Source organism: Podarcis liolepis, assembly GCF_965112155.1.
Source record: "Podarcis liolepis genome assembly, chromosome: 7".
Classification (NCBI taxonomy): domain Eukaryota; kingdom Metazoa; phylum Chordata; class Lepidosauria; order Squamata; family Lacertidae; genus Podarcis; species Podarcis liolepis.
In genome coordinates this window covers 92638121-92650780 of record NC_139561.1, presented here as the reverse complement: position 1 = coordinate 92650780, position 12660 = coordinate 92638121, and the positions used below count along the sequence as shown (strand labels likewise).

At 50.0% G+C, this 12660-nt stretch overlaps 1 protein-coding gene and 1 long non-coding RNA gene across 3 annotated transcripts in view; both read right to left on the bottom strand.

Moving 5' to 3' along the window:
• Window positions 1-12660, bottom strand: part of LOC310712949 — a 2318697-nt gene that overhangs the window by 798266 nt on the left and 1507771 nt on the right. The gene's annotated exons all lie outside the window — the stretch shown is intronic.
• PLEKHG2 (pleckstrin homology and RhoGEF domain containing G2) overlaps window positions 1-12660 on the bottom strand; it is a 74702-nt gene that overhangs the window by 48408 nt on the left and 13634 nt on the right. The window contains exons 2-3 of one of the 2 annotated variants that reach the window (XM_083516101.1): window positions 4805-4878; window positions 3676-4094 (exon numbers count right to left, since the gene is read on the bottom strand). In XM_083516101.1, coding sequence (XP_083372227.1) covers window positions 3676-4094; window positions 4805-4853 — 468 coding nt within the window. In that variant the 5' untranslated portion in view covers window positions 4854-4878. The remainder of the gene's footprint in view (window positions 1-3675; window positions 4095-4804; window positions 4879-12660) is intronic. The other variant, XM_083516102.1, reaches the window with a different exon arrangement.

Genomic DNA, 12660 nt, shown 5'->3' with positions numbered 1-12660 from the left:
CACATTACAGCGAAGAACCGCCCCGTTAATTTATGTCATTGAGGCTGGCCAAGAAGCAAACGCTGAATTTTAAACGCCGCTGTGGAGGTGTGCCAGGAAGGCGCAAGTTAACTCCTGCTCTTCTGAAAAGCAGAATGCAAACAGGCCAGGGAAAGGGAGGAACGAATGGCTTCCTTAAGACGGTGGAAATAACCTGCCTGGGCTTCCCCAGATTACTGAATATGTGGACGGGCAACATGAAACCTTCTCGCTGCAAAGAGCTTTCAACGTGGGTGTTAGATGCAGCCAGGATTTCAACAGCCCAGCAACGAGAAACCGGAAAATGTCTGCACTGGGCTGTGTGGTGTAAGAGTTTACGGTCTTTGGCCACTGCGGGGGAAATTACGCATCAACTACATGTTTCCGGGGAGGATCCAGATGCTTATTATGTCATCTGGTGGAATTATATTTCCTATGCTTTGGATTTGTTGTTGTTGTTGTTTAGTCGTTTAGTGGTGTCCGCCTCTTCGTGACCCCCTGGACCAGAGCACGCCAGGCACTCCTGTCTTCCACTGCCTCCCGCAGTTTGGCCAAACTTATGCTAGTTGCTTCAAGAACACTGTCCAACCATCTCGTCCTCTCTCGTCCCCTTCTCCTTGTGCCCTCCATCTTCCCCAACATCAGGGTCTTTTCCAGGGAGTCTTCTCTTCTCATAAGGTGGCCAAAGTATTGGAGCCTCAGCTTCAGGATCTGTCCTTCCAGTGAGCACTCAGGGCTGATTTCCTTCAGAATGGAGAGGTTGGATCTTCTTGCAGTCCATGGGACTCTCAAGAGTCTCCTCCAGCACCATAATTCAAAAGCATCAATTCTTCGGCGATCGGCCTTCTTGATGGTCCAGCTCTCACTTCCATAAATCACTACTGGGAAAACTATAGCTTTTACTATACGGACCTTTGTTGGCAAGGTGATGTCTCTGCTTTTTAAGATGCTGTCTAGGTTTGCCATTGCCTTTCTCCCAAGAAGCAGGCGTCTTTTAATTTTGTGGCTGCTGTCTCCATCTGCAGTGATCATGGAGCCCAAGAAAGTAAAATCTCTCACTGCCTCCATTTCTTTGGATTTAAGATGCGCCAAATCCACGATACACGCCAGCTCAGGAAAAAGGGAGGCTTGGCTTGACATTGGCACGTCACCGTGTCTTTCTCTTACGATTTATAATAATAACAATATTATTTCATTATTTGTATCCTGCCCATCCGGCTGGGTTTCCCCAGCCACTCTGGGTGGCTTGCAGCACATATAAAAACATAATACAGTGGACACTCAGGTTGCAAACGTGATCTGTGCGGGAAGCACACTCGCAACCCACAGCGCAGCATGTGCGGCATGCGTGGGTTGTGATTCGGCGCTTCTGCGCAAAGTGCGATTTAGTGTTTCTGCACATGCACAAGCGCCGAAACCCAGAAGTAACCAATTCCGGTACTTCCCGGTTCGGCGCGGTGCGCAACCCGAAATCGCACAACCCGGAGCGTCTGTAACCCGAGGAATGACTGTAAAACATTGAGCATTAAACAAAAACACTTCCCCAGACAGGGCTGCCTTCAGATGTCTTCTAAAGGTTGCGTAATTACTTATTTCCTTGACTCGCAGAGTCGCATAACTCCACACCCTCCAACATTTCTCCTGTGAAAATAGGAACGCCTTAAGTGGGACATTCCTGGATCAAATCAGAAACCGGGACAGATTCCGTAAATTTGGGGCTGTCCCTGGAAAATAGGGGCGCTTGGAGGGTCTGGGGTTTGTGTGTTTTTGTGCAGTTTACATTTCCTTAGCTGCGCCTCACACTGAAGTCAGAACAAGAACACAGGAACTTCCCAGCACAGGGCTGCCTTCAGACGCCTTCCGAAACTCATATAGTCCTCCACACCTGCCCATATTAAAAACTTCCCTAAACAGGGCTGCCTTCAGATGTCTTCTAAATGTCAGGTAGTTGTTTATCTCTTTGACTTCTGAAGGGAGGGCGTTCCGCAGGGAGGGCGCCACCACCGAGAAGGCCCTCTGCCTGGCTGCCTGTAACTTCACTTCTCGCAGTGAGAGCGACAACAATTTTATTATTTACTATTGCTTGTTTGCTTTTTGCATGGTGCGACATAATACTTTGTTCCCTCACTTTGGGGTTAAGAACATAGGAAGAGGTTTGCCGGATCAGGCCAAAGGGGGATCATCTCCGGGTATGCCCCAGCGGAGGACCTTAAGGTCCATAAATAGCAACACCCTAGAGGTCCCGGGCCCTAAGGAAGTCAGATTAGCCTCAGCCAGAGCCAGGGCCTTCTCAGTGATGGCCCTGGCCTGGTGGGACGCTCTGTCTCATGAGACCAGGGCCCTGCAGGATCTGATTTCTTTCCGCAGGGCTTGTAAGACAGAGTTGTTCCGCCTGGCCTTTGGCTTGGAATCAACTTGATCCCCTCCCCCTCTTTCCTTTTTCCTTTCTCCTCCTCTGATGGAACTCCTATCTGGGGACTTCCCTGGCTTTTTTCTGGCCCATGTAGGATCAGTCTGGATAGCTAGCCTTGGTGAAGATTTGACACTTTCATCCCCCAAAAGGTTTTTGAGTTTCTACTGAAATGAGGCTGCATTTTAATGTTGTGTTTTAATCTTGTTTTTTAAGTTGTATTTCAATCAATTGTTTTTATATTTGGTGTTAGCCGCCCTGAGCCCTTGGCTGGGGAGGGCAGGGTATAAATAAAACTATTTATTATTATTATTATTAGTCCAGCATTCTGTTCTCACAGAGGCCGACCGGATGCCAATTGTGGAAAACTTGCAAGCAGGATCTTGCCTGATCTAGCCCCTGATCACCTTCCCCTCCATAAATCCATCCATTCCCCTTTTAAAGCCATCCAGGTTGGCCACCATCACTGCCTCTTGTGGCAATGAGTTCCATTGTTTAACTCTGCGCTGCGTGAAGAAGGACTTTCTTTAGCCTGTCCTGAATCTTCCAGCATTCAGCTTCTAGTGTTATGAGAAAGGAGGGGAAACCCAAATCTCTCTCCATTTTCTTCACATGCTTCTGTCACGCCGCCTCTTCCTCACCTTTTCTCTAAACTAAAAAGCCCCAACCTTTCCTCACCGGGGAGTCGCTGCATCCCCTCGATCAGTTTGGCGGAACCTTTTCCAACTCCTTTTTGAGGAAAGGCGACCAGAACCGTGCGGAATATTCCATCAACACGCTATGGAGCGTTCTAGGCTGGGTTGAAAAGTGCTCAGCCATGAAGCCAAGCCTGACCATCGTTCAGCCTAAGCTACCTTATCCAATTTCGTTCACTAAATTGACACACCACCCTTCATCTGAAGAACACAGCATAAAAACACAAAAATACATAACACAATAACAAACAATACCCCTCTATTTTAAAAAAAACAACAACCATGGATTGCTTAACAGCCCAAGGCCTGGTTGAAGAGGAACATTTTCTGCCTGGCGCCTAAAGATAGATAATGAAGGTGTCAAGGGAGCTTCCCTAGGGAGAGCGGTCTGCAAACAGGGAGCCACCACCAAAAAGGCCCTGTTTCACGTTGCCACCCTACCTTGCAGGGCTGTTGCCAACAAGCCCCTGGGAGGGAAAGGCAGGATCAAAATGCAAGGGGAGGCCAGGCGCTCAGCCCTGTCTGCTCTTCCTTCCTTCATTCTGTCCTTACCTCCACAATGCTCCTGAGGTCCCGGACGTAAGACTGCTCCGTCTCCACGATCTCCATCACCACCCGGTCGAGGTGAGACAGCTTCATCCGGCGCTCTCTGGCCCTGCCCGGACTCGGAGACCAACCCGGGCCAGCCTGGGCTTCCCCTGGCCTGTCCAGCAAGGCCACCGGCGTGAGGTCCAGGCTGATGTCGCTGCCGTTCTGGTGCTGGGGGTAAGTCGGGGGGCAGCCCCCCAGCCCCCCGCTGCTGCCAAAGGCACTCTGGCTGTCTGGCAGCGAGGCGGACGACGCCGAGGAGCTGAGGCTGACCGGGCGGTCGCTGTCCGAGCACACGGTGTTGACCGAGGTGCAGCTGCCCAAGGAAGCCATGCTGGAGCCGAGACCGCTCAGCGAGGAGACGGACGAGGGCCGGGGTGCTGCTAGCCGGGGGGCCAGGAGGAAATGGAAAAGAGAGAAAGCAGCCAGGGTTGGAAATAAATAAAAAGTTGCACGCTCAGCCCCCTACCATAAAGGACGTCCGCCCTGACCCATCTCTGGCCAGCCCCACATGCAAAGGAGCAGTTCAACAGGAGTTCGGTCTTTTTTCCTAGCCCCCCACCTCAACACAAGTCTTCTGCATTCACCTTCTGCCTCCCCGGCTTTTCAAAAAATAGAAAACCTCCTCGCTCTCTTCAACATCCTTTTGTGGCTTTCTCTTCTCTCTCTCTCACACCTTTTGAAGCTGTGGTTTGCCTCGCGAAGGATGCCGGGAGGAGAGGCAGTTGTGCAAAGGGCCGCACACTTATTCTCCTCCGCTTCCTCCCTCCCGCCCCCCCCCCAAGTACCACAATCTTGCATCTAAAGCGTTCGCCGCTTGCAAAAAGCGTGCGGCTAGGGAGAGAGAGAGACTCACAGGCTCAAAAACCGATGAGCGGACTTTGGTTGGGGTTTATTTTTCAAAAGTCTCAGGCTCTGGAAGGGGAAGCCACGCCGGGCTGGGCTTGTTCAGAGACACAGATCTCCAATAAGGCAGCTTTTGCCAATCGGGAAAAGTTTGGGACGGAAGCAGCTCCCCTCGGCCCAGCTGCCCCATAGGCAGGGTGCTTTGGGGCTTCGCAATCTCTACTGGGGTGTGGGTTTGCGTACGCACCTGCCTTGCCGCCTCTCTTGGTGCTGCCCCTGCGGGCTCCCTCGGGCATGGTGATGTGGTCTCCGGCGCCCGTCCTGCGAGGAAGGAAGGAAACTGTTAGAAAGGGTTCGGGGGCAGCTCGCTGAAGGTCCTGCACCAGCAGTTTGATGCACCGCAAAAGCCCAACAGATCGTCTCGTTCAGCACCCAGTTCTCGCAATGGCGAAATACATCTGTGAACCTGGAAATGATAGACTGCCCCTGGAACTGGAAGTTCTATTAGGACGTAAGAAGGGCCTGGGTGCTGGATTGGCCAAAGGCCCACCGAGCCCAACATTGGCTCCCAGTACATTTCCGAGCACAATTCAAAGTGTAGTGCTGACCTTGAAAGTCCTAAACGGCCTCGGTCCAGTATACCTGAAGGAGCGTCTCCACCCCCATTATCCAGCCTGGACACTGAGGTCCAGCTCTGAAGGCCTTCTGGCGGTTCCCTCCCTGCAAGAAGTGAGGTTACAGGGAACCAGGCAGAGGGCCTTCTCGGTGGTGGCACCCGTCCTGTGAAACGCCCTCCCACCAGATGTCAAAGAGAACAACAAATACCAGACTTTTAGATGACATCTGAAGGCAGCCCTGTTTAGGGAAGCTTTTAATGTTTGAGGCATTACTGTATTTTAATATTGTGTTGGAAGCCACCCAGAGTGGCTGGGGAAACCCAGCCAGACGGGCGGGGTATAAAATATTATTATTATTATTGTTGTTGTTGTTGTTGTTGTTGTTGTTGTTGTTACTACTACTACTACTACTACTACTACTACTACTATTATTATCCTGCTCTCGCAGTGACCAAATACACCTTAGAACCTAGGGCTATAGATAACAACAATAACAGTAATTTATTGAAATATTGAAGGTCGTCCGCGATAGCCCCAGACTGAAACTCCGAGCCAATTTCACACCGAGGTTTTGCAGAGGAACCCAAACGTCGAAACTGAGCCCCAACAACGTGACCCAGGAAATGGCGCATTGGCTCCCAGGAAACTCTGAACGAAACCGGAGTCCTGGTGGATGCGGAGAACATCCACGCTGAAGGTGACATCGGATTCTGTTTGCTGAAACCGCCACCGCTGTCCTTCGTTATTGGTGTGGGTGGCAACGAAGGAACCCAGAAGGATCACAGAGGCACCCGAGTGGCAACAGGACGGCACAAATCTGCAAATGGCCTCAGGCAGCCACCGTGCTAAGGGGCAGAGGCCCCATTGGTGCAGGAAGCCAGGAAAGAGGGTGCTGAGAGCCAGGAATACAGACCCACCAAACATATAATGGTATGGAATAGTGGTGCACCGGGGACAGGGTTATCCGTGAGCAATAAAAAGCCAAAATACGAAGCTGTACATTCCGTCCGATAGTAAAAAGTAAATTATGGTAGATGGAAGAGGCAAGGCGAGGAAACCAGAATCTGTGGCCACCATAAAGCTGCAAAGACTTCAGACTTTCCCTTTGCCTCTTTGCACTTTTAAATGGTGTGCAATCTTTCACAGGGAACGGCATGGAGTGGGAGTTTTTTGTGTCGTTCCAAGCCTTCGAACTTGCTTTCTCCTTCATCACAATTTTAAAAAGGGCAGGCCGTTTACCATCTTCGCTCCCCAGAACGCCATTCTCAGCCAACACATTTCCTGTACTGTATATTTCTAGGGACGGCGCACGCTAGGGCTGGGTGATAAGGCAAAGGTAAAGGGACCCCTGACCATTAGGTCCAGTCGTGACCAACTCTGGGGTTGTGGCGCTCATCTCGCTTTACTGGCCGAGGGAGCCGGCGTACAACTTCCGGGTCATGTGGCCAGCAGGACTAAGCCGCTTCTGGCGAACCAGAGCAGCTCATGGAAACGCCGTTTACCTTCCCGCCGGAGCAGTACCTATTTATCTACTTGCACTTGTAGGGCGATAACCTGGTTTTCAACTTTGTGATATATCAGCAGCAAAGGTAAAGGACCCCTGGACGGTTAAGTCCAGTCAAAGGTGACAATGGGGTTGCGGCACTCACTTCGCTTTCAGGCCGAGGGAGCTGGCATTTGTTCGCAGACAGCTTTCTGTGTTATGTCGCCAGCAGGACTAAACTGCTTCTGGTGCACGGAGGACCGCGATGAGTGCCAGAGCACATGGAAACACTGTTTACCTTCTCGCCGGAGTGGTGCCTATTTATCTACTTGCACTTGGATGTGCTTTCAAACTGCTAGGTTGGCAGGAGCAGGGACTGAGCAACGGGAGCTCATCACGTTGTGGGGATTCAAACCGCTGACCTTCTGATCAGCAAGTCCTAGGCTCTGTGGTTTAACCTACAGCGCCACCCGCGTCCCAGGGCTGGGTGATATAATATCCAAAATCGATACGGAGCTCGTATCATGATAATGGTTTCATTATTTGTGACCTGGCAATATATTGCAAAAAAAAATTAAAATGATGTGCATGTGTGTACTGTGCAAAAAATCACAATGTGAGGAAAACCGTGAAGCCAAGCCCATGTCTCTCCATCCTTATTTTAGACACTGTCATTTATCCATATAGCACGATGTTTATTTCAAACATTGTGATCTATATGTATAGCACAATGTTTAGCTGCTGTGGCACTGTGGCCTAAACCACTGAGCCTCTTGGGCTTGCCGATCAGAAGGTCGGCAGTTCGAATCCACGCAACGGGCTGAGCTCCAGTTGCTCGGTCCCTGCTCCTGCCAACCTAGCAATTCGAAAGCACAAAGTGCAAGTAGATAAATAGGTACCACTCCGGCGGGAAGGTAAACAACGTTTCCATGCGCTCTGGCACTGATCACAGTCCTCCGTGCACCAGAAGCGGTTTAGTCCTGCTGGCCACATGACTTGGAAAGCTCTCTGCGGACAAATGCCAGCTCCCTCGGCCTGAAAGCGAGATGCGCGCCGCAACCCCAGAGTCGCCTTTGACTGGACTTAACCATCCAGGGGTCCTTTACCTTTACCTTAGCTGCTGATATATCACGAAGTTGAAAAGCAGATTATCGCCCAGCCCTACTGTGCACGCTGAACCTTTTCAGAACCGAATACCTTCTTTAGCCTCAACCTGCAATGGGAAAGGACTGTATAGGTCAGGAGCCAAGAACCTGGCTTGCATGAAGAAGGTCCCAGGTTCGAATCTCTGAGGGCATCTTCAGAGTGGGCTGCAAAAGACCCCTGCCTGGAGATGGTATTTAACACATCAGATTTAATCAAATAAACAAGGGATATTTGGTGTTATGTTGGAGGGGACAGCCAGGAAACGGGGAATTATGTTCACATGTGGTGGGGGTGTAAATATGTACAATTTTTTTGGGCAAAGGGTGTTTAAGGAGATAACAGAAACCACGGGGTTAAAACTGACCAAAAGTCCAGAGGTAGCACTATTACCAATTTACGATGGGGTGGAAGGTTCGCAGGCTATAAAGGACTTGCTCACAAATTTATTGACAGCAACCACTACTATGCTATAAGGTCCACAATCCTGTAATATTACATATGAGCCTGTTCTACTGATGAAGCCTAGGATGGCGAAAGAAGGCTAATATTCCGGAAATCCTTGTCTTAGACTCTGTGGAACTGTAACAACTTTTCGTGTGGATTGTTGGACTCTATGAACAGACAGGTGGAATAGACACTTATATATGTACGGAGCTTATGCATGAACTGACCAGATCAGTGATTCTCCACCTGCGGGTCCCCAGATGTTGTTGGACTACAACTCCCATCACCCTGAGCTCTGGCCTTGCTAGCTAGGGGTGATGGGAGTTGTAGTCCAACAACATCTGGGGACCCACAGGTTGAGAAAGGCTGAGCTAGAGAATGAACTGATCCACTGGGTCTTCTGCTTTTTTTCGTTGAACTTTATGAGACTTCCGTTGAAATCTACAATTTGATACAATGGACATTATACCTTATTTATTCAAAAGTACAGCCGGTTTTGTCTTGTGTGTTTACTGAGTACGTTTCACGTAACCAGAGGTTTGTCGTCGTTGTTTAGCTAAGGAAGTGGAAGGGAGCTGGCGGGATATAGAATGGAAGAACGGTACAAAGAGGTTTGGGATAGAGCAAGAAATTAAAATGTGCCATTAAGGTAAGATGGGGAATATGTAGGAGAAACGATTTTGGAGAGATAGGAAGGGCGTTCGCAGAATTTGTATTGTTACAACGGAAAGGGGTTAAACCAGTGCGAGAGGCGTCGAAATTTTGGGTCTGGCTGTATAATGCAGTTTCCTATTTTCCTAAGTTCCTATGAGGTCTGTGGGTGGTGGAGGCAGAAAAATCTCTCTCTCTCTGTGACTGGTGGTTCTTGGCTAAACCGGCAGCTCTCCTTGGAGCGCCTCGCTCGCCCTCCCCACACAACAGTCTTTGTTCCAGCCCTGTCCCCTGGAAGTCTTGTAAAAACCCGTAGAGGGTTGGGTAAACTGAAGGGGGATGCGTCACTCCATCCTGGAGAGGGCGAGAGCAAAAGGTCGCTCCGTCTGGGAAACAATGAATTCATTCAAGAGAGGCGGCAGGTCAGAGAGGAAAAAGCGGAGGCCTCCGACATCACCCTCCTCCCCACTCCTCGCCCTCCCTGTCCCCAGGACCATATGAGAACGTTTCACCACGCTGTGTGGGGAAGGGCAAGGGGGCAAAACATGGAGCCTGGGAGCAGAGATGGAAAGGAGAGGACCGGATGGAGGAGGAGAAGGATGCAAGGACGCCACGCACATCACATCGCAAACCTCTCTCTCCATTCTGTCTGCCAAGACTTCAGAAGCTCAGGGCAGCCTCCTGGATGAGGCCAAAGGCTCATTGAGTCTCCGTCTCACGGCGGCCAAACAGAGGCCTGTGGGAAACTCTCTGTTTCCAGCAACCTGGGATTCAAAAGCATCTCTGCCTCCGACCATAGCCAGATAATAATAATAATAATTTATTATTTATACCCCGCCCATCTGGCTGAGTTTCCCCAGCCACTCTGGGCGGCTCCCGATCAAGTGTTAAAAACAGTACAGTGTTACATATTGAAAACTTCCCTAAACAGGGCTGCCTTCAGATGTCTTTTAAAGAGAAGACAGCTGCTTATTTCCTTCATATCTGAAGGGAGGGCGTTCCACAGGGTGGGTGCCACTACCGAGAAGGCCCTCTGTCTGGTTCCGTGTAACCTCACTTCTTGCAGTGAGGGAACCGCCAGAAGGCCCTCGGAGCTGGACCTCAGCGTCCGGGCAGAACGATGGGGGTGGAGACGCTCCTTCAGGTATACTGGGCCTTTGAGGCCGTTTAGGGCTTTCAAGGTCAGCACCAATGCTTTGAATTGTGCTTGGAAACATCCTGGGAGCCAATGCAAATCTCTCAGGACCGGTGTTATGTGGTCTCGGCGGCTGCTTCCAGTCACCAGTCTAGCTGCCACATTCTGTATTAATTGCAGTTTCCGGGTCACCTTCAAAGGTAGCCCCACGTAGAGCGCATGGCAGTAGTCCAAGCGGGAGATACTTCTCCAGTTTTACCCAGAGCTGGAAAGACAACATGATACATACTAGGTACGACTGGCAGATGAAATTACTGGATTACACAGAAATGGCATGATTACCTGGGAAAATCAGAAACCAGGAGGATCAAAACTTCAACAAAGAACGGGACAAATATATACAGTGGTACCTCGGGACGCGGGTGGCGCTGTGGGTTAAACCACAGAGCCTCTTGGGCTTGCCGATCAGAAGGTCAGCGGTTCGAATCCCTGTGACGGGGTGAGCTCCTGTTGCTCTGTCCCTGCTCCTGCCAACCAAGCAGTTCGAAAGCACATCAAAGTGCAAGTAGATAAATAGGTACCACTCCGGCGGGAAGGTAAACAGTGTTTCTGTGCACTGCTCTGGTTTTCCAGAAGCGGCTTAGTCATGCTGGCCACATGACCCGGAAGCTGTACACCGGCTGCCTCAGCCAGTAAAGCAAGATGAGCGCCGCAACCCCAGAGTCATCCGCGACTGGACCTAATGGTTACAGACCTCAGGTTACAGACACTTCAGGTTACAGATGCTTCAGGTTATAGACTCCACTAACCCAGAAATAGTACCTCGGGCTAAGAACTTTGCTTCAGGATGAGAACAGAAATGGCGCTGCAGCAGCGGGAGGCCCCATTAGCTAAAGTGGTGCTTCAGGTTAAGAACAGTTAAAGGTTAAGAACGGACCTCCGGAACGAATTAAGTTCTTAACCCGAGGTACCACTGTACTGTATTTGAAAGACTACTGCAAACACATGAACTCTTTGGCAGGCTTTAAGTAACTCCTGCAATGATACATAGACTTTGGATATAATTGAGGATGGTAAATTAGATGGACTTACAACATGCAGTTTTTTTAAAAAAGTTATTTAAAGAAACCACGAAGGGGAGGAAGAAAGTCTTGGGATTCGGAAGAATCTTGTGCAAAATTATTATATTTGTAACAACGTTATCTATGTGAGTGAATTTGTAAAACTAAATAATTTTTTAAATAAAAAAACATAGCCCTCTCCATGAATTTGTGCACTCCTCTCCTAAAGCCATCGCTGTCTCCGGTGGCAAGGAGTTCCATAATTAAACTAGGAACACCTGCTTGTTTTTATCCACCCTGAATCTTCCAACATTCAGCTTTGTTCGATGTCCACATGTTCCAGTGTTGTGCGAGAGGAAGAAAAACCCCTCTATCACCCCCTTTTTTATATATAAACTTGTACCGTTTTGTCTCTAATTCACCTTTTCCCTGAACTAAAAAGTCCCGAGACATCACCTTGCCAACCAAGGTCCGTATAGTTCAAGCTATGATTTTCCTAGTAGTGATGTATGGAAGTGAGAGCTGGACTATAAAGAAGGCTGATCACTGAAGAATTGATGCTTTTGAATTCTGGTGCTGGAGGAGACTCTTGAGAGTCCCATGGACTGCAAGAAGATCCAACCTCTCCATTCTGAAGGAAATCAGTCCTGAGTGCTCACTGGAAGGACAGATCCTGAAGCTGAGGCTCCAAGACTTTGGCCACCTCCTGAGAAGAAAAGACTCCCTGGAAAAGACCCTGATGCTGGGAAAGATGGAGGGCCCAAGGAGAAGGGGACGACAGAGGACGAGATGGTTGGACAGTGTTCTCGAAGAGACCAGCATGAGTTTGACCAAACTGCGGGAGGCAGTGGAAGACAGGAGTGCCTGGCGTGCTCTGGTCCAGGGGGTCACGAAGAGTCGGACACGACTAAACGACTAAACAACAACAAAAAGTCCCGAATGCTGCAATCTTTCCTCGTTGGGGAGTTGCTCTATCTTCTTGGCTGTCTTGGGATCCCAGGGCAGGACATTGTTCCAAACTAAGACAAAGTTCCCAGCCTGTGTGCACTCCTGTCTCAGCGACGTCTACGCTGGCTTGGTCATGTCTGCAGAACGGAAGATGTCAGGATCCCCAAGGAGGTGCTCTGCGGGGAGCTGGCTTCAGACACCACTGGCAGAACTCTGCGCTAGAAAAATGTCTGCAAACGTAGCATGAAGGCTGCCGATATCAGTGTGGGAATCCCTTGTGCCTGGAGACGGACGGACAGGTTGTGCATCTAACAGCAGTGACCAGAGAAGGAATGACCGCTGGGAGGAGGGCAGAGAGAAGAAATGCCGTGGTGCATCAGCAGCAGGACAACTGGTCGCCTTCATCTGCCCCGGCTGCAACAAAACATGTCTCTCCCATATCGGTCTCAGCTGCAACTGTCCCAACAGCTTGACCTCCCCCCCCCCCCAAGATGCACTCTTCCACTGTCTTCCAAGACAGACAAATGCCACGATTATGTGGCACTAGTAATGGTGCCAATTCCACCGATCAAAGCGACCTCACAGGTAAAATGATGCCAAGTTGTTCAGGGCTTAAAA